The 19,932-nt window shown below is 56.7% G+C and overlaps 1 protein-coding gene across 7 annotated transcripts in view; it reads left to right on the top strand.

Moving 5' to 3' along the window:
* WDR37 (WD repeat domain 37) overlaps positions 1-19,470 on the top strand; it is a 67,281-nt gene extending 47,811 nt beyond the window's left edge. For 5 of the 7 annotated variants that reach the window (XM_032349878.1, XM_032349881.1, XM_032349879.1 and 2 more), the window contains exon 14: positions 36-276. In XM_032349878.1, coding sequence (XP_032205769.1) covers positions 36-167 — 132 coding nt within the window. In that variant the 3' untranslated portion in view covers positions 168-276. Of the gene's footprint in view, positions 1-35; positions 2,869-19,359 lie in introns of those variants that run through there. The other 2 variants (XM_032349883.1, XM_032349880.1) reach the window with 2 other exon arrangements.
* The last annotated feature ends 462 nt before the right edge of the window (positions 19,471-19,932 follow it).

Below are 19,932 nucleotides of genomic sequence, written 5' to 3'. Positions count from 1 at the left end.
AATACACTCATTCCGGTTTGTGTGCTTGGAAATAGGGCCACAGAAGAATGGTGTGCTGCTCGGCCTGGAGCGAAGACCACCCCACGTGCAATCTGTTCACCTGCGGGTTTGACAGGCAGGCCATTGGCTGGAGCATCAACATCCCTGCGCTGTTACAAGACAAATAAGGTCGCCGGCGCCCTGAGCTGCGCTGTTCACCGTGGACCTGTGGGCTGGTGCCGCTTTGCTCATCCTCGTCAAGCCCTTTTTGTGAGAGTTGCACCCTGGAAAGGGTGGTTTGTATGTTCTTTTCCCATTGTATCGAGCTTGCATGAAATGTACAGCAAAATGTGTGGTCACATGTCTTATTTTCGTCCTGTGTGTGTGTTGGCACCCTCTGGTCCGTGGACATGAAGCCCCCTGCCCTGTAGCACGTCGTGTGTTGTGAGTTCTGGCGTCTGACGGATGACACGAGGGCATTACGTTTGCGTGAGTTCAGTGTGAACCCGAGGACGTACTGTGAGGCGTAAGCAGTCTGTGGCGTTGCTGGAGTCGTCATACAGATCTACCTTGTACCGGGAAGGTCACGGAGCGACCTCTGCGTTGGCTGGCGATCCGCAGGTGTGATGGGAGATTTCATGTTTACTTCTGTCTGAGGGTTTAGCATGTGCTGTGCTGTAACTCAGTTCAACTCTGTATTCTGGTATAGTTGTGTAAAATCAACCTGGAATTGAGAAGTTCACAAAAATAGAATGCCGATTTTGTAACATTTGGAAAGTTTTTTTGAAAACAGAAAGTTTCTGCTCTTTTTATAGAAAATCATTTCAATCTCCTGAGGTCTCATATTAGCAAATTCAAAAATAGGATGATTCTAATCACTGATTTCAGATATTAAGCAAAATTTAAAGCACTTTAGTTTATAGCTATGCTTATAAACAGTTTTTAGAAGTTTCAAATGACTTATCCGGTGAATGTGACTTGAGCTTTTAAAGAAGGCCCTGCCTGCTACCTGAAAACAAAACCTTATTTATTTTCTACACTTCGGTTTGCGTATTTCTAAATGGGTTCACTTCCTCAGTGGTGTTTGAGAGCCAACAATGCAAATAAATGAGTACTACCTCAAAATCAGTGTATTTGGAAAATGTGGGGGTCTCACTGTTGCCTAGCTACAGCACTTTTCACTTATAGCTGGAATGCCGCACTCAGTCCAGAGGGCAAGAAAGACAATCCTAGCAAACGTATCCTGAGGACGAAAGCTCTCCCATTAGCCGGCAAGGTGGTAGCGGAAACCATGTGCACAGGGTACAAGATGCTCCTGTTTCGGCAGCTGGGGCCCCTCTCCGCGCCAGTCCTCCCACTGCCTGGGCGAGCCTGTCACTCTTGCCTTCTTTGGAGTTACTGTGGTTTGGTGTTTGTGAGTTCATGTTTCCTGCTCAGTTGCAGTTCTGATCAAGAGCCATCTCCGTGTACTGCCCTCCTCTTTTTAGTACTTCGAATGTGTCCACTTGGAGAGGCACAGAGGGTGACGATGACCGTGATCACGGGTGTCCCCTGCCTCCTAGTGGTGACCATGGTGGAGTGCCGTTTGGCGAGGGGTGCCAGCAGAGCGTGCGGGCCGCCCTTGGTCCTGCGTGAACCCGCCTCTCTCGAGGCTTCTTTGGCTCAGGTCCCGTGTGCGGTGGCTCATCCTAGGCGCTTCAGCCCTGAATTACCTGGAATGATTCTGAAATGACTTACGTCTGAAAGGGAAGAAGGGTCAGGGGAAACCTGTCAGGACGTAGTTAGAGCTGAGGCTGCCGACTACAGGACAAACGACCGGTGCTTCAGAATGGCTTTCTGCCCAAAGCCTGGCACCTCCCCGCACCACTCCGGAGAACTTGGGCCGGAGCGTCCGCGTCCAGCCTCTGCCCACCCGAGCACGCCATGCCCCTGGCGGCAGAGCGCTGTTGACCTTGGGATGCTAAGATGTGCATCCACACTCTTGGGCTCCTGTTGTGTTTTAATTTGAATGTCAGGGTGTTTTAGAATCGTTAGTAACATTGAAAAATGTGTACAGACACAGTGAAATCAAACTTAAGAACCAGATCTCTGCCAGACTAAAAAATTTGGAGCTTTTAATTCAACATATCTGGTGGCTATTTAGTTCTCCACGGACTAGTGCCCTCTGCGTCTGGCAGCTGCTCACCTTATCGCTGGCAGGAGGGGCCGGCCGCCTCCCCCTCACCAGGCTCCACGAGGGCACGGGCCCCCTGCTGCTGGCATGGCCTCTCAGGAGTAGGACGCCCTCCCGCCAACTGCCGTGTCGTCCTCGGACGCAGTTCCCTTCAGCTGCTGCTGGGGACTCAGTGGTGGTGGTTTCCGAGTCACGGAGATTTGGGATAGGGTGTGCACGTGTGTGCATGAATGTGTGTGTGTGTGGGTGTGAATGTGTGAGTGTGCATGTATGCACCTGTGTGGCTGAACTAAGCCATGTGGTCAGCCACACCTGATCTCATCTGCAGTGTGTTTGGAAATGAGAGTGGTTTTGTCCTGTGTGCTCACATGTCCAGGATTTCATTTAATAAAGGAAGGAAATGTGTGGTTATTGGAAAATGTGTATTGATAGAGAATTTCATAAGATCTATATTGTTGGACAAAACAGCACTCTTTCTCAACCACTGCGCATCGGTTTCTGGAGAGACAAAAATTCTGTACATATTTTGGAATTTGAAGAATCCTATTTACATCACTTGTTGCTTTTAAATCTGTGAAAACCGAATTTCTTTAAAGTATGCATTTATAAGTGTTGTGTAGAAGCAAGTGTTTTTTTATTGTGTTGATGTAATTGTTTTTAAGTGTTGACTGTCTTCATTGCCAGTATGAAATTCATTAAAAATCCACATTCTGTAATCACTGTTGTAAAAGTTTTATTTTATGAGGACTCTCTTTTCTTTATTATTTTACTTACTTTTAAAATGTTTTGCTTTGACGGAATAATGTTAACGGCTCTTGAGCACCGTAGGAATGTAGAAATCGCATCATAGTACTGCCCACTTGAAAAACTTTTAACTTTGGACTTAACACATCGGTTGTGTTCTATTTCCTGTCCGTCTCTTAGGCTGACGTGAGGCGACATGTAATAACGCTTCTCCGTTGCAGCATCTCCGCCCCGACGGTTTCTGGAGGGAGTTAGCAATTTGATAGAAAGCTAGTGCTCGTCCAAGTTCCTCTGAGGTTCCCAAGATGCGTGTCCTGTCCTTACCCCAGTTGAGCTTGTTTGAACGTATTAAAAAATTACAGTGGCAGGAAGTAGGCCGTGTTCCTCCCCTGTGGGAGAATCTGGATTGTCGGTGGCTGCTGGCTCATTCATTCTCGCCCGGGAAGGGTGAGCGGAGCGCCGTGGCGGGCGCTGGAGACCTCAGGAGGTGTTCGTACACGGCTTGCCGGAGCGCCCGCTTCAGACCGGTAGGGCTTTATTCAGTCTCCAGAAGGCAGACATTCACTGATATTACCTTTCTTACCTTGGTCTTTAGAAACGTGATTATTGTCCACATTTCACAATGACATTTTCAGTTACATTTAAAAGTTCATCTGTTAGTATAAAGAATCATGAAGGCAGGGCTCCTGGCTGGCTCTGTTGGAAGAGCGTGCGGCTTTTGGTCTCAGGATCATGAGTTCCAGCCCATGTTGGATGTAGAGATTTCTTAAGTAAATATTTAAAAAAAAAAAAAAAGTCACAAAGGCAAAATTTTGGTATAATTTCATTAGAACGCCGCCAAAATGTGTCTCGCTTACTATGGCATAGATTTTCTGGTTTCCTTTAGTCAGTCAGTAGTTAGATCACTTCAGTAATTGGGAACACCTCCATCCTTACATGCAACGTGTGGTCCGTGCGGTGGTGGGAAGAAGCTGGGAATGAAATCCCATGGAAGTGTTGAGTATTTGAAACTAATTTTATGAAAACATTTTAAAGCAGCCTTTGGTCTAAATGAAGCCAAGATGAGGCACCTCTCAAGCTCTGAGAGCCCGTGTGAAGCCCAGGCGGTGCCTGCGGGCTTTGTGGGCCTGGGAGGCACCCTGTGAGGGGGAGGCTGAACCGGGCCGGAAGGTTGACGGAGGTGTCCGGAAACCGGGAGAGCTCCTCTCTAGCACCGGGCACTGCATCCCCGCACGGCCAGCGGCCTTACCGTGCTCCACCGAACCCTCCCTTGAAAGTTTTCAACCAGAGCAAAGTTTGCATCTCTCTCGTCGCTTTGCTGAGCTCGAGTGCCGGGAAGAAGGGTTTTCACCAGGACTCCTCTCACCTACCTTCCTGAGATGCTGTGGGAAGGAACAGCCAGAGTAGTGCTTTCAAAATGGGCAAAATACCGGCATATAGCAAAATACTAGTATAGCAACGTCTGGAGAGTAGTGGTTTAAAATTATATTTTCGTCTGGCTGGGGAATTACGATTTTAACTTTTTGTCTTTATTAAATAGAGTAAAATTTCAAGGGTGACCACAAAGGGGGAAAAAAACTTAGAAAAGATAGAAAAAGTGGTTACTGTGGGAGTTGGGAAGTGTAACTGGAGCAGGTAATTTTTTAGTGTTTTGTTCTGTAGGTTGAAAATTGTAGACCATCCAGTTAGATCACCCAGCATTTGAAAGGTTCCCACTTTATGCAAACAACAGAAACATAAAAGGCACGTTGTGGGGAAAATCTGATGAAAATAAAGGGACTTGAAATCATCCATGGAAGTACTTAAAACTTGAACAAAGATATTAAAAAAGACAAAATGAGAGACCACCATGCGTTAATAGGAAGAGGCAGTATTGTGAGAATCAGTTTTCCCCATATTGAAGTAGATTTGATGCTATTCCAGGGCAAATCACCCCAGAGTTTTTTGTGGACTTGGACATCTGATTCTTTATTTGTGGCAAAGCCCAGGGTTGATGAGATACTGAGAAAACAGGAAGGAAGGGAGAAGAAAGCAGAGTTTGCCTTAAGCCCGGCGGGGCGGTAGCAGGTGAATGTGGGATTGGCACCAGGATGGAGGAATTGACCCGTGAAGTTAGCGATCAGGTCGATTCAGACATCTGTAGAAACGTGAGGTAGTTCAGCTCAGAAGCCATCATGAGTCTGGGAAGAAAGTGGCCTGTGTAATTCATGGTTCCAGTGTTACTGGTTACGCGTATGGAACAAGATTACGAATCTGGTCCCTGCCTCCCTCACACCAAAGACCATTCAGCCTCCTATGTGGAAGGACAAACGGTAACTCTTAAAAATTAAAACATTTATATTATTTTCCGTTTATTAAACAACTCTCTGAAAATGCATTAACTATACTAGAAAAGATTGATACATTCAACCAGGTTAAAGATGAAGCTTTGTGGCCACGTGGGACGGCTCCAAAGAGACGAAGCGGCAGGGCACAGGGCACAGGTGACAGTTGCAGCCCGCACAGCCCACCGAGCACTGATGTCCGGGGTAGCAGAAGCGAAGTCTGCGTTGCCAGAGCAGAGCCGGAAACTGGCAGCAGACATGAGTAGGTGTGTCACAGAAGGGAAAACATGACTAGTCAACAAAGAGGTAAAAGTAGAAATTAAAAAAAAAAAAAAAAACAACACACAACAAAACCCGAAAATGAAATACTGTTTCACAACTGTTAGATTTGGGAAGCTCTGTCAAGCGCTTCCTGTCGGAGCTCACATGTGCTGTTGCTGTGGATCTACACTAACACAGCACATGGGAAAGTGCGGCCTTGTGATCGAATGCACGCGTGCCCCCTTGTTCCCGCGATCATGAGGGGTCTGCCTGGAACATGGTTTTCTAAGTGCGATGTGAGAAGGCCACGCGTGTCTGTTGCCATGAAGACTTCGGGCCGCCGACTGAGGGTCGGGTGGGACACGCGAGTCTGCGTCTGGAGCCGGCCCGTGTGTGGTTCTGCCGCCCGGTTTGAGAGCGCAGTGTGTCAGGAGGTGGCCTGGGGCACACGGGAAACCACTGGGCGCCATCAACAGGCTGCGGCCTAAATGGTGGCACACCGGTCCCATGAAACAACAGCCAGTGAGCGGACCGACAGGACTGTGTGCGAGTGCGGATCTTGGGCACGCCGCGTTGAGGGAAGCACCACTCGCACAGAGCACGAGCAAGCAGCCCTGTACACGGTTCGGTCGTGTGTTTTGGACCTTGGGAGTGAGGCTCCCAACTCTGCGTGGTGTTCTCTGGGCCAGGCGTGGAGCGCGGGGTGGGAGGTGAGGGCAGGGCCGGGTCGAGCGCAGGCTGAGTGCTGGCCGGCTCCCGAGGGCCGCGGTGGGTGCCGGTCCGTTCGAGCAGCCGCACTTCGGAACTGCGGTGGCTTTACAGCAGTTTCCTTAATGTGCCTTGTCCGGTTAAGGTAATAAGAAAGGAACAGTGCGGAGAAGGGGCGCGCGTTGCAGAGGTGGACGATAGCGTGGTGATGACGGAGGGGACGTGAATGTTTCTGCCCGTGTCAAGGTCAGGCTTCTTACTCACTTCAGATATTAGCTCTCTTTCCGCTTGCAAGCATGTAGTTTTATTACTCTACGATGACCGAGTTTTCGGTGGGTATGTGCCATGGGGGAAAGACAAAGCCAATTTTGTTCCAAGATAATGTTCTTGAAAAAATAACTCGCTAAGGAAATTGTGAAAAGGCTGTGTTACACTGTGTCAAAATTGTGTTGTTTTCAAATACATCTTGGAAATCCTAGCTTTAAAGTGGGAAATGTAATAAGGGTTTCATTTACCAGGTGTGATCATAAAACAATAAAAGGAGCTTTCTTGTGTTGCTCAGAAACGGGGACTGAATAATTTCAGATCCAGGAGACGGTCCAAAAATTGTGCTGTGTAACGGCCACATACCACAGTAAGAACGTTTGCTCCCGCTGTCTGTTTTGCAGAAAGCATTTATTTGGTGGATCAGTTTTGGTGTATTTGTTTAAATGTACAGTCATCTTTAACAGTGCATGTGCATTACAGACGTTTTCCAGCTCTGAATTAGTTCTCAGTAAATAATAGCATCGGGACAGCTGTGTGGCTCCGTCCAGTGAGCACCGACTCTTGGTTTCAGCTCAGGTCGTGGTCTTGGGGTTGTGAGACGGAGCCCCGGGCTCCCCACTCAGCTCAGGCTCCCAACCACCTACATAAATAAATAAATGATTTAAGAAAACAATTAAATATCTTGCTGTAAACTTCATTTTTCTTGCAGTGACAGAAGTAACTGTGTATATTCTGTGATCAGTCCCTCAATGTCACATGGAACTAGAGGCAGCTTTCTGGTGGTGTCACTGACACAATCTACCCCAAACATGTGCCGTGAGAAGGGAGGTAAGTTTTGACGCATTTGTCCGGGAAGTCATCACCACGGTCAGGATAACGCGCTGGTCACCGTCGGCCCAGGCCTGTCTGCAGCTCGTCCCTCCCGCCCCCGTGAGCCCCACCGTCCCTGACCGCCAGGCTGCTTTCTGTCACTAGGGTGAATGTGCGTTTCCTACAATCTTACATAAGCTCACTTCGGTAGTAGGTGCTGGTTTTGGTCTTCCCCAAAAGCTGTTTGAGGTTGAGTCGTGTTCTTACGTGGCTTAGTCCTTTTCATGGCGAGTGTCTCAGCGTGCGGCCGTGTCACATTCGTCTGCGTCCCTGCTGGTGGAGACGTGTGTGTTCTCAGTTTCTGGCTATCACGGACGAGGCTGGCGTGGACACTGGCGTGCCAGTCCTGTCTTCTCAGACTCCGTCGTTTGCATTGGCCAGGCGTCTAGGCGTGGGCTCACTCGGCCGCGGGGAGGGCATGTTTTTCTCCCAAGGCACTGCCGTGCCGTTCCCACGGGCGTCCTGCTGGAGACCCCTGGCTTCTGCTCTGACACTCGGAGGAGCTCGGAAGTTCTGTCTTCTTCCTTCACACCGAGAACAAAGGTGCACAGACTGAAGTCAGCGACTCTTCTTAGATGCACTAGAGAGAGGGGAGGGCCAGAGACTCAGGGTGAACAGACTCTGGCGCGTGAGGCAGAGGTGTGTGGCGCGGGAGCCGGTCGGGGGCCTGAGGAGGGGCACTCGGGAGGCTGAAGCCCCCGGAGCGCGGGCCGCGGTCCCTCCTGGGTTCCTGTGGTGGAGATGGACGAGATCCCCTCCTGTCTGGTCAGGGAGCCGGGGAGGACAGCGGCCACCAGCGGTGTGACACCACAGACACTTCCTCACCAAGGGAAGGGCCTCGCCAGAGCCATGCCCTGTCCCTAGCAAGGGGAAGGGGCCTGAGAAGTCCTCGGAGGGCGCGGCTCCCTGGACGCGGACAGTCCTGTGTGAGTCACAGCAGCCCGGGACGTGGCAGGAGGTGGCTGTGGGTGACGCACCAGAGCCGCTGTGGGAAAGGCGGGTGCCCTGGAGAGACCGGTGCGAAACGGGCACAGAGCGTCTCGAGCAGTCCTGGAGGAAAACGCTCAGTGCGAGTGGCTTCGACAGACCTGACCTGGCGGGGAGGGAGACCCTTGGGACAGCGCTCGGGCACGTCGGTAGAGACGTTCCAAGCAGAAGAGCGCGGGGAATAAGAGTGAAAGGAGCAGAGCAGAGCCTGGGCAGCGGGTGGGGGCCTGGCCGGGGAGGGAAGGGAGCCGGGGGGAGGCGTGCAGTTGGAGTGCAGAATCTCCCCAAAGGAACACAAACCGCGCCACAGGTCAAGTGAGCGAGTGCCCAGACGTGCAGCCCTCGGCGTGCGGTGGGAGTGCAGGGCGCGGCCGCCGCCCAGCTCCAGGCTCCGGGGTGGGTGTCGGGTGAGGGTTCCAGCCCCCTCGGGGTGTACGGGTGACTTAGGTACGGGTCCGGGGAGAGGAGGCAGACGTGCCGGTGCTCTACGTGACGACGGATCACCGACCGCGGCACCGAGGCCAGTGACCTACCACACGTCGGCTTCGTGAACTTAAGTGACAATAAGGCAGAGTCTGGAGGACACTGAGGACAAAGAGCAAAGCCGAGCGGAAGCAGGCTCAGCTTGGCCACAGGGGCCGCGGCCGGAGCCACGGGCAGCGCAGGGGCAGGGACAGCTCGAGGGGACGGAGCCCGGCTCTCATTCTGTGTCTGTGCGAGCGACGGACAAAGACAGTCTTTCTGCTCCCAAAGTGTGCGACGGGAGTTGTACACGCGTCCTGCGGCCTGAAGTTTTCCGAATTCACCTGTTTTTTTGTAACAGATTTTTAAATAGATTCTGTTGAATTGTCTGCAGAGCGGCCCTGTCGTTCCCTCGTCTGGTCTTGCTGCGCCGGCTGGAGCCCAGCGCGGGGTCGGAGATGCTGGCGGACCCCCCGCCGCGTGTTGTGCAGACGAGGAGACACTCGGCTGTGCCACGAGCTGCCGCGGCGGCAGGGCTACACGTGCGCTCGCTCCGTCGGCGGGATTCCGCATCGGTTGTTGAAGGGATTTCGTCAGGAACGGATGTGGGGATTTCCTCTAAGTGCTGTTTGGGTATTGATTGAGATAATCTATGGTTTTTCTTTCGTACTTTGCTGATATGATGCTTTCTATCGATGGATTTATAGGACGCTAAACCAACTGTGCAGTTTTGGGATAAACCCTGTTTTGTCAGTGCACTAATTGTTATGTTGCTGGGCTTGATTTGGTATTGCTCTGTTGAGGATTTTGGTGTCCGTACTTATGAGAGATCTTAGTCTGTACCTTGTGTTCCTGGACCGTTGCCTGGTTTTGGCATTCACGTAATGCGGGCTCACGGGATGAGTTCGGAAGCTTTCTTCTTCAGTTTTCTGGAAGACTGTAGAGTTGCTATTATTTCTCCCTTCCATGAACTTACTGCTGAAGTCATAGCCTGGAGTCGTGTGTGTGTGTGTGTGAAGGTTTTTCATTATGAATTAAGTTATTCAGATAAGAGGTCATTCCTAGCAGTTTTTGCCCGAGAAAGCTTTCATAGTTTGCCTGCCTGCCTCCCTCCCTTCCTATCTTTCCTTCCTTCTTGGTTTATGTATTTGAGAGAGATCACAAGTAAGGGCAGCAGGCAGAGGAGAAGCAGGCTTCCCGCTGAGCAGGGAGCCCGATGCGGGGCTCCATCCCAGGACCCTGCGATCATGACCTGAGCCGAAGGCAGTCGCTTCACTGACGGAGCCCCCCAGGCGTCCCATAGTTTGCCAGGCTGCGGGCATGCCGGCAGAACTGTGGGATTTATCCGCATAAAGGTGTCCCTGTTACTCCCTCATCCTTCCGTGTCTCCGGGGTCTGTAAGAGTCATGTTGGCGTTCCCTCCTAGCCTCTGCTGCGACGCTGGTCACGTGCCTGTGACCGTTCGGTGTGACGGACTCTAAGATCCACCAGGAACAGCGGCGTTAGGCCTGCCTTGTGGTGGCCGCCAGGAAACGCTGGGCGGGAGGTCGGCGGGTGGGGAGCGGGGCCCGTGCAGCCGGCATGCCCAGGGCTGTGCGCCCTCCGTGCCCCGCCTGTGCCCCCACACGGCCGCACCCTTTGTAGCAGCATCTCTTAAGTGGACCCCACTTGAAATGTGGGAGCACCGGCTTCCCACCGAGTGTCCCCCATTCCTGGCCGCGGCGGGTCACCGTGGCCCGGCGCAGTGTTCGCGGTGTCACCGGTGGGGTCGGCTCGTCTGAGCCACGGCCCCTCCCGCAGGTGAGCGGTCTGCGGCTGGATGGAGCGGCTCTGACGGCGTCCCCGGCGGGAGGAGGAGGTGAAGGAGAAGGAGAAGGGCCGGCTCCCCCAGCCGCTGCCCGGTGCGGACCCCAGCCGCTGCCCGGTGCGGACCCCAGCCGCTGCCCGGTGCGGATCCCAGCCGCTGCCCGGTGCGGACCCCAGCCGCTGCCCGGTGCGGACCCCAGCCGCTGCCCGGTGCGGACCCCAGCCGCTGCCCGGTGCGGACCCCAGCCGCTGCCCGGTGCGGATCCCAGCCGATGCGCTGTCCAGACCCCAGCCGCTGCCCGGTGCGGACCCCAGCCGCTGCCCGGTGCGGATCCCAGCCGCTGCCCGGTGCGGACCCCAGCCGCTGCCCGGTGCGGACCCCAGCCGCTGCCCGGTGCGGACCCCAGCCGCTGCCCGGTGCGGATCCCAGCCGATGCGCTGTCCAGACCCCAGCCGCTGCCCGGTGCGGACCCCAGCCGCTGCCCGGTGCGGACCCCAGCCGCTGCCCGGTGCGGACCCTTGGCCCCGATGGGCTGCCACGTGGTCCCAGAGTCCGTGGATGAAGACGCGGATGTTTTGGGGCCGTGTTTCTGCCTGTGCGAGCGGCTCTCCACATCAGGTCGGTCCTTAAAGAGTCTCCTCTCCACGACCACAGCTGGGCCGTGATCAACTCACGTTTTAAAAGAGCAGCGTGGTTCCGAGCTGCCCCGGTGCACAGCCTCCGGCTGTCTGCCCGGCTGCCCTTATGTTTCTGCTTTACAGGCTCTCGTTGTCCGCGATTCTCTGGAGACGTGTTTACCAGCCTGTGTCAGCCTGTGTCTTCCTCTACAAATGAGACAGACGCTGTTTGTCAAACGTGAGTCGGTCACCGTGTGAGCCTCCATTTCCTTATCTGTCAAGTGAGCTTTTGGATTTCCTGCCAGTTCATTGTGGCCGTCAGGGTCCCAAGATACGATGCTGTTTGTTCTAAGGGAACTTGCAGGGGGAGGTAAGAGGTCTCTCCAGATGTCGAAATCCCGAGATCCCGGGTTTCCGGGGAGTGCAGCGGCTGTGGTAATCAGGAATTTACCTGAAACCGTCGTCTGTGGAAGGAGCCTCCTCGTGGGAGGTGCCTCGGCACGGGCCGGCGCAGCGGGGTCCTGGGATGCCGCGTGGAGCGCGGCGGTGGCAGGCGCCGTCCGTGGTGCGTTCAGCCACGCGGGAGGGACGGAGCGGCTGCGGGTCACTGACAGTTTCGTGGTTCTCTGAGTCTTACTGGGGCCTTGTATCAGTGCCCGGTCTCCCCTGGTCCTGGGGGCCGTTTGGGAGCAGGCAGCCTGCGGGCGGCGGGAGAGAGCCCAGGTGAGAGAGGCCAACAGCGCCCCGCGTGCAGCGGGACATCCTGCAGACAAACAGAGTGCTGCTGGGTGTCGGCAGCCCGCCCGTCTGGGTTTGTGGCCCCATGAGTGTTCTCTGGTTTTGGTTTCTTCCTGTTTTGCTGTCTGAGGTTGAACACATCCCTTGGAAACGCCCTGGTTCCACGGGCACCTGTGTCCGAGCGACTGAGCCTTGTCCTACACTGCACCCGTCCCTTCCCCGCTTCGTCCTGCAGGTTCCGAGCTGCTTGCGCCTTAGGTCCGGGCCCCCGAGGAGCGCCGAGCCGCGAGAGGGGGTCCCATGTGCAATGTTAGCGCCTGGAGGCGTGACGGGGGCATGACTGGCCTGTCAGGGCCGGACTGCTGTTGGCTTTGAGTGACGCCCATCGCCAGCCTTAGGACGGCCGGGAGTGAGCCCCCAGGCTGTCCTGGGCCCGGGTCTCCAGCCTCGCCACCTGTACGCACGAGCACAGAACGGACTCCTCGCAGCAGCTGTGGTTTTCCTCAGTTGGCCTGACGGCACCTTCATGATGTGATGTGTGCCGTGCGGCTGCCCCAGGCAGGGTCTGGGGAAGGGGCGACCTTCCACGGGTGCGCCCGTGTCCTTGCCGATTTCTGAGTGCGGCCGTGCCTTCTCATCCTGCGAGGGGCAGAGCGCCCTGTCTTCCTCCAGACTGGCCACCCATATGCGATGCCTTCCGGGGAAGCAGCCCCTTCTGTTGTCTGTCTGTCAGCGTGTGTGTCGGAGCGGGCAGCTCTGGGCCTACAGCAGGGACCCCGGGACGCCGTCCTGGTGTCGACCGGTTTCCCCTCTTCTGACTTTCCCCGTAAAGATGGGAGCAGAGGTGAGTTCCGAAGGGAGGGTGGGAAGGGCAGCCGTGTCTTCACCATCCCCGCCCCATGGTGGTCTCCACGGGAAGAGATGGGCGCTGCGCTCACCTGGCGTTTGAGGCCCAGGAGTGTGTTTGAGGGAAATGTGTGTGTCAGAGGTGAGACAGACAGACAGGATGATAGACAGGGACAGAGACAGACACGCGGGGGCGGGGGGCATCTGAGCCTGGCGGGCTGGGGCAGCAGGCGCTGGGGGACGGGCATCGGGGGCTTGGGGAGCGGCCTGCCCCTGCGGGCACAGGACAGGACTGGAAGGGACGCTCTAGGAGAGGACATGTACTTGGCACTCGGTGGTTGGCTTCTGCTTAATCGCCTCAGCTCCTGGCACACTGCTTTGGAGGATTTTTGTTTGTTTAGCATTTGGTCGGTGCACAGTCGGCGTTTTCCCAGCTGAGAGTTTGTGCAGATGACTGCAGGGGAGAAACGGGTGATTGGAACTTGAGCAAAAACTGAGAGTAAGAACCAGGTGCAGCTCTAGGATGCCCCGGGCTCTTGAAAGGAGGACACTGTGTGGTGATTCTGCGGGGGTGGGGGGGTTCACATCACTCATTGGGGTACGGGGCAGGAGGTCTTGTGGCCCAGAGCCTGGGCAGAGGCTCCTAATGCCATCCAGGAGTTGGGACGACCTGCGGGGGCCAAGCCAGACGCAGGGGAGGCAGGTCGGTGATGACGCCAGGACTCTGAGGACAGACTCCCACGAGAAGAGGGAACAGCAGTGCGCGGGGGAGGGCGGTGTGCCGTTCCCACGCCCTGCACTTCAGGCGTGGGGGATGGTGCCTGTGGGCTCCCTGCCCCGTGTCCTCTGTGGCTCAGGAGATGTCCCAAAGTACAAGCAGCCCCTCACACCTTCGGACTCCCAGGAGCGCCCATGCCGGTGTTGCCCCAGGAAGGAGGGGCTCAGAGTCGCGGCCCCCAATTCAGTCATAATCTATCAAAAAAATAGAGTGACATGCAGATTGAAAATCCAAGTCGAGGATATTTACAAGTAAAACAGTTTCATAGAAAGTCAGCCTACGCCAGCACAAACTCGGGGAGAAGAGTCCCTGTTCTCCGACCAGGCCAGCACATGCTCAGAATGCTTTTTGTTGGGCTCAGAACACACCCTTACAGCTTGAGAGACACTGGCCTGCTCACGGCTGAGCAGCTGCACCCGTGGGGGGCGCTGGGACTCTAGCCTTCCCGAACCTGCCTGACAGGTGGCTCCTGCAGCTGGGCCGCCGAGCCTCCACGCCTGATGCCCCAAGGAAGCCGAGTTCCTGCATGAGAGCTGCCTGCATGGGGGCGGCTGCTGGACCGCCTTCTGTCCATCGGGGAAGCTGGGCACCCGTAGGGGTGGCTCTCGTCTGTGTGCGCTCTGGTGACGTCGGATATCGGCGCACCCCTGGGAACCATGATCCCTGGAAGGACAGTTCCCAAAAGTCGCTCCCGCCTGCTCTGACACCCCCTCAGTGTGTGGTCGGGGTGCCTGTGGCCCCCCTGAAACCCGCCCCATTTCCGCTTCTGCCCTGGCCTTCTCCGGTGCCCATCTGTTTTCTCCTTGGCACGGGTCCTTCGTAAATCGTTGGTGCCTGAGTGCTGGGATCCGCGTCTGTGTCCGGAGCACCCCAGCTGGGATGGCCGAGGCAGACCATGGGGCGCAGCCCACGTCAGTGCGTCAGCAAAGGGACCACCCCAAAGGAGGAGAGTGTGCAGCAGGCGCTTCCCCCAGGAGGCCGCCTCTCCACAGGGCCTTGTCTGTCTGGCCCACTGCTTCTGGAGCAGTTGAATCCGCCGACGGGGCTGGCGGGTGACGGGGCCTTCCGACCGCAGGCCTCCTCTGCCAAGGCGGAGTCGGACGCTCTTCGGGAGTTGCTGGAGTTCAGGCGATGTGCTCTTGGAGCTGCTCGGATGGGAAGCAATTGGTTGTTTAGTTGCTTGGGTTGTTACCAAAAAAGAAAAAAGAAAGAAAAAGCATTCGGTGGCTTTGGAGCATGCTTTCAGTTTGCGGCTTGGAAAACTGAGGATTTTCTTCGACAGAAATGTCTCCGAGTGATTTCGTACATGAGGAGGTGGTGTCTTCATGCGACACGGATGTGTCAGAGACCCACCACCCGCAGCCGCAGCCGGAACCGCGGGGTCTGCTTCCCTGCATGGCGGGGCTGTGCGTGGAGCGGACGCTTGGCCGCGCGCTGGGCAGAGCGGCGAGGGCAGACGGGGGACCCCGGCCGCAGATGACAGGACGTCACACCCGGGAGGCCAGTGCAAGCAAGAGGAGCCTCACGGTCGGGGACCCGCATGGGACGTACCAGGCTTTGTGCTGGAGCCAGATGCTTTGAGTGGGTCAGAATTTATGCTTTCTGGTAATTTTCTAAGTCCCGGTGGGGAGGAAAGGGCAGGATGCAGGAAGTCTTGGGCTTGCTTCCCTGGTGCGTGGCCTGTCCATGTGCTGTGTCTGCAGATGAGGTCTTATTCCAGTGCGGTTCTCCTTCTGACCTTTCTAGAAGGAAAACAGCTCACGGCTCTGTGGCTGCCGTGTCTTCATGCTGCCCGTGGAAGGCTTGTGGTTCTGCAACACTCTGGCTCCCGTCTGATGAGCCCGCAAGGCAGATGCGGCGCCGCTCTCTGCTCACTGTACCGGCACCGGTGGAGGGCCCCTTCTGGAGGAGGGAGAAGCGTGACTTGTGAGCCCGCTACGGATCTTGCTCGATACCATACATTTCTGGAGCCGCGTTCCTTCTTCCCCGCACTGGGATTTCTAGGTGGGAGCCGCAGGAGTTCATCCTGCAGGGGCTGCGCCGGCGGGCATCGGGGCTCCGGGGTCGCCCCCAGCTCGGCGGGTGAAAGCGCCGATGCGTGTCTGACATGAGGAGCCCACACGGCATCGGTGGTGGAGACACTTTGCTCCGCGTGTTTCCTGTGTCCTTGGCTCCAGGCTGAGTTCCAGGACCGAGTGTGGACAAGTCGGGATTAACTCGCCGGCCCGCCTCCCTTCTCACCGAGCCGGGGGAGGGGCGCTCTGTGGAGCTCTCCTGGCTGCGGTGAGAGACGGTCCCACCGCGCTAGACGACCAGGGGAGGGTGTTCTCCAGGGAGATCGGCTGCTCCGGAGCGGGGCTGGGTAGTTCCAGGGACCTGCCAAGTGACCTGGGGAACGTGTATCCCTGCAACGGCTGTTGTGTGTTGTGGGACGAGCCGACGCTTTGTCCCCTCGTCACCGGCAGAGGATGGCGACATGCGTGTGAGTGTGGCTGGTGGGCCGCGCGGTCGATTCATGACCTGGTTCACGCAGCGCCACCGTCTAACGCACTGAGTCATTGGTCGGGTTCCGCGGCCGCTCCTGCGCCCTGATACAGTCACGCGTACGCGTGGTTTCTTCTGACGTTGTCCTGGGAGAGGCGCGATGGTGCCGCTGGACGTGGAGTCCCAGAGACAGCTCTCCTGGGGACTCGGGTCATTGCTGACTGTGCATCTCCAAGGTGTCGGGTCTTGGGAGAATCCTGTGCTCCTCCCGTGGAAGTTCTGGTCCCCGTTCGCGTGTGTGAGGTGCTCCTGGGTGCCGCTCTTCAGTCCCCCAGGGGACTCCCTGGCCGACCACACCGGGCAGCTCGCCGGGCCGGTGGCTGCCGTGGTCTGTCAGCACATGGCAGTAACGGTGTCTCGCACGCACTTGAGTCCTTGGTGTTAACCAGAGGCCCCCAGGAGCGTCTTTTTCTTTGCCTTCAGATCTTGGGCTCCCAGGAACTGCGAAGCTCTGGTTACAATACCTTTGGGTCCGAGAAATTTCTCAGATGCCTGTGTGGGCGAACCCTGGGCTCTCCCTGGGTCAGGAAGAGCGTCCTGTGTGAGCCCGGGGGGCATCTGGGGGACGCGTGGGTGCAGGGAGGAGCCCAGACTTCGGGGTTGGCGCATCTCAGGCAGGTGAAGGCCTCTGGGGACCGGAGTCCTCATTTGTTGTGAGGACAGACGCACCTGCCTCTCCAGCTGTGCCGTGTAGGAGGCACACGTGGGCGGCCCGCCACGGTTGAGCAGTCGGCCATGGAGGGTTTAAGGTCAGTGTCGCTGAAGCACGAACTCCACTTCCATTCCTGCTGACAACCAAGTCCCGGAACCGTTCACGCAGGAAGCCCTGCGTTGGGTTGGCCACGGGTGTCCAGCGGTCCTTGCGTTTCGTCATTTCCGGGGACTCGGCTCCCCCCCCTTCTGGTGTTTGCAGGCAGACACCCTCGCGCTTGCCGGGCGTGCCGTCTGTCCTGACGGAGGCCTTCCCTCCTCCCGAGGACGCGGCCGGTGGCCTTCCTTCTGTCTTTGCCCCCTGTCCGCAGCCTCGGCTTCGCTCCCCACTGTCCTCCGAGGGAGTTTGTGTCTCCCGCTTCTCCAGCACACGGGTCACGTGCAAATTCGGTGCAACTCTACTTCCCACTGGGAGCCAGCCTTACAGACCCCCGCACGGCGGCGCACCGCGGTGAATGCTCTTCTGTGAGGGTCAGTGCCCTGCTGGCGAGGACCGATGCGGCCGCACGTGCTGGCGTGCCTGCGGCCGCGGGACCCAAGACGCGGGCTCCTGACTGCGTGCACCGGGGGGAGCCGCGGGTGGGGGCAAGGTCATCTCCACGGGCGTCTTGGCTGTTTCCTCCACTTCAACTACATTTTCAGATAAAATGGGCTTAAAGTCTCCTGAAGGTGAGAGAGAAGTATTTTCCGAGAAATGGCTTTCATCTTAAAAAGTTACTTCACTGTCCCTCCCTCGGCTTGGTCACCCTGGGACTGATGTTGTGAAATTAATGACTTTTCCTAGTCACCAGCGGAACACGTGTTACTTACAGAAACACCAGGCCTGGGTCCCAACTCCGAGGGGATCCATGGGAGGGTTCCGTGTCTTCCGATCAAGCTAGGCGTCTTGTACGCGTGTTCACCTGCTGTCCACTCAGCAGCGTGTCGGGAACGTGGGCCTCTGTCGTGATGTGTTCCGGGAAGGCGCGTGATGGTGCCCATCCTAGACGTCGTGATCTGTCGCAGTAAATGTTGGTTCCTGTGCACTGAGTGTCCCTCTGTGCACACGTGTGTCTGTGTGTGACAAGCTTTCCCTGCCGTGATCGGCTTCGCCGCCGTCTTAGCAGCTCCCCCGTGGTCCCTGGGCTTGGGAGAATCCAGATCGCCCTCCTGGCAGGTGCTCACAGAAGGGCCGTGTATGTCGGCGCGGGAGTGTGGTGGTGTCCTCGTGCGTTGGTGCGTCTGAAGAAGAAACGGCGTGAAGGCCGTGGAAGGAAGGATCCGGGGGTCACGGAGACGCCCGCCCCCGTTGCTGCGTGAGGCCGGGGCTGGGCGAGGCTAGAGGTCATGTCTTCAACTTTGTGTCCTCGGATGTTTGGTCCGTTGGGATTCTCTTCGCTGTGTCGTCTTGTGGGGGGTCACATCCCTGTGCACAGCTCTCTCGTGCTTGGGGTCCCGGGTCCCTGCAGCGCCTGACAGACCCCATCGTGTCTCCATAGATGTGGCCCCAGGCAGTGCTCGATGGCCACGGGGCAGTGTCTGCTGGCACAAGCCCCCGGTCTCCTTAGGATGAATGAGGAGGGGCATGGCCAGGGCCGTCGGGCTCACCTTTCTCCCGAGAGGAAGAAAAGATCCTTTCAAGTGCAGAACTCTTGTCAAGGACACACTGCGTCATGCGATCACGGGGACGAAGTTGTGTCCCCTGACGGGAGCTCCGTGTCTTGCATCCCTGTGACACCCGCCTCCCTGCTTCGGCGGACCTCCCTGCACGCGTGCCCCAGGAGGCTGTCCACTTACACCGGGGTGTGGGGATGTGTTTTGAGTCTGGGGCATGAGAGCTGCTCTGGGATCCGCATTGCCGTTGGGGGGGGCGATGGGGCGCTAACGCCCACGGTTATGATCACGCGACAGACGTTCCCCCGGCACCGGGGTCTGTCAGACCAGGGAGACGCCTCTGAGGCTGTGGCAGGTGGGCAGGTGACGGAGCCCTGGGTGTACTCCGCCCCGAATCGCACCCGCGTGCAGCTTCTGTGAGACAGTGGTCACCGGATGTTGTCGCTGACTGTGGCCAGAAAGAAGGTGCCGTACTTGAGTTCCGAAGTAGTTTTAAATGTTTCCTGTGCGGCACCGCCTAACGACGTCGGGCCCGAGGAACCGCCGAGCGGAGTCAGCTCCGAGCGGAGTCAGCTTCGCGGCGACCTCCGCAGGCCCGGAGGGTGGGCCGCAGGAGCTGTGGGCGCTCCGTTCATGCCTTCCTTTGTGTGGGAGACAGACGGATTCGTTGCCGAGCCCTTGTGCTTTTTGATGCTGTCCTAAGTGGGGCTTTGGGTTTGCTTGTCAAGGAGATTGCTGGTGGTGGGAAGAAACGCAACTGATTTCTGCGGCTTGGTTTGTGTTCTGTAAGTACCGAGTTGTTCGTTCTGTTGAGTTTGGGGTGGAGTCTTTGGGGATTTTCTCCTATAGAAGGATGTCTTCTGCACACCCAGATAATTTTGCTTCTTCCTTGCTAATTCTGATGCCTTTTCTCTCCTTTTCTTGCCTGATTCTCTGGCTGGGACTTCCAGTGCCACGGGAATACGGTGGCGAGCGCGGCACCCTGGCCTCCTTCCTGATGTCCGAGGAAGAGCTTTCGGGCTCCCTGTTGCGTACGCCGACTGAGACCAGGGAATGCACCCACTTCCTCACTCCTCGCTTAACTGTGGAGTCTAAACAGTCGAGTGAAAGAAGCAGAGAGAAGGCTGTTTCCCAGGGCTGGGGAGGTGGGTGCCCGGCGGGGGCTCCCCAGGATGCGCGAGCCCAGGGAGCTCATGCGTGGCGTGAGGGCAGCAGCCGCTTATCCCGCACCAAACGCCCGGCCGAGCCAAGAGCACAGCTCAGGTGCACGCCCCCGCCCGCGGCGGCCAGCATGTGAGGAGGTGGGGTGCGAGTTACCCTGACTGCAGTGACCGTTTCACTACATGTGCATTCAATCGCCACGTCCTACAGCTTTCACGTATTTGGGTTTTATTAAAGAGCACGGATTTGGAGACTTTCCTTATTGCTAGGCACATCAGAACATGCTGTCCTGCCTCAGAAAGACTGGGAAGGCCCCTCCCCGAGACGGGAGACCAGCATGTCTGTCAGCCTTGCTCTGGGCT

This window comes from Mustela erminea, chromosome 6 (assembly GCF_009829155.1).
Source record: "Mustela erminea isolate mMusErm1 chromosome 6, mMusErm1.Pri, whole genome shotgun sequence".
NCBI lineage: Eukaryota > Metazoa > Chordata > Mammalia > Carnivora > Mustelidae > Mustela > Mustela erminea.
Note: the sequence above shows the minus strand (reverse complement) of the source record. Positions and strands in the feature narration are given on the sequence as shown.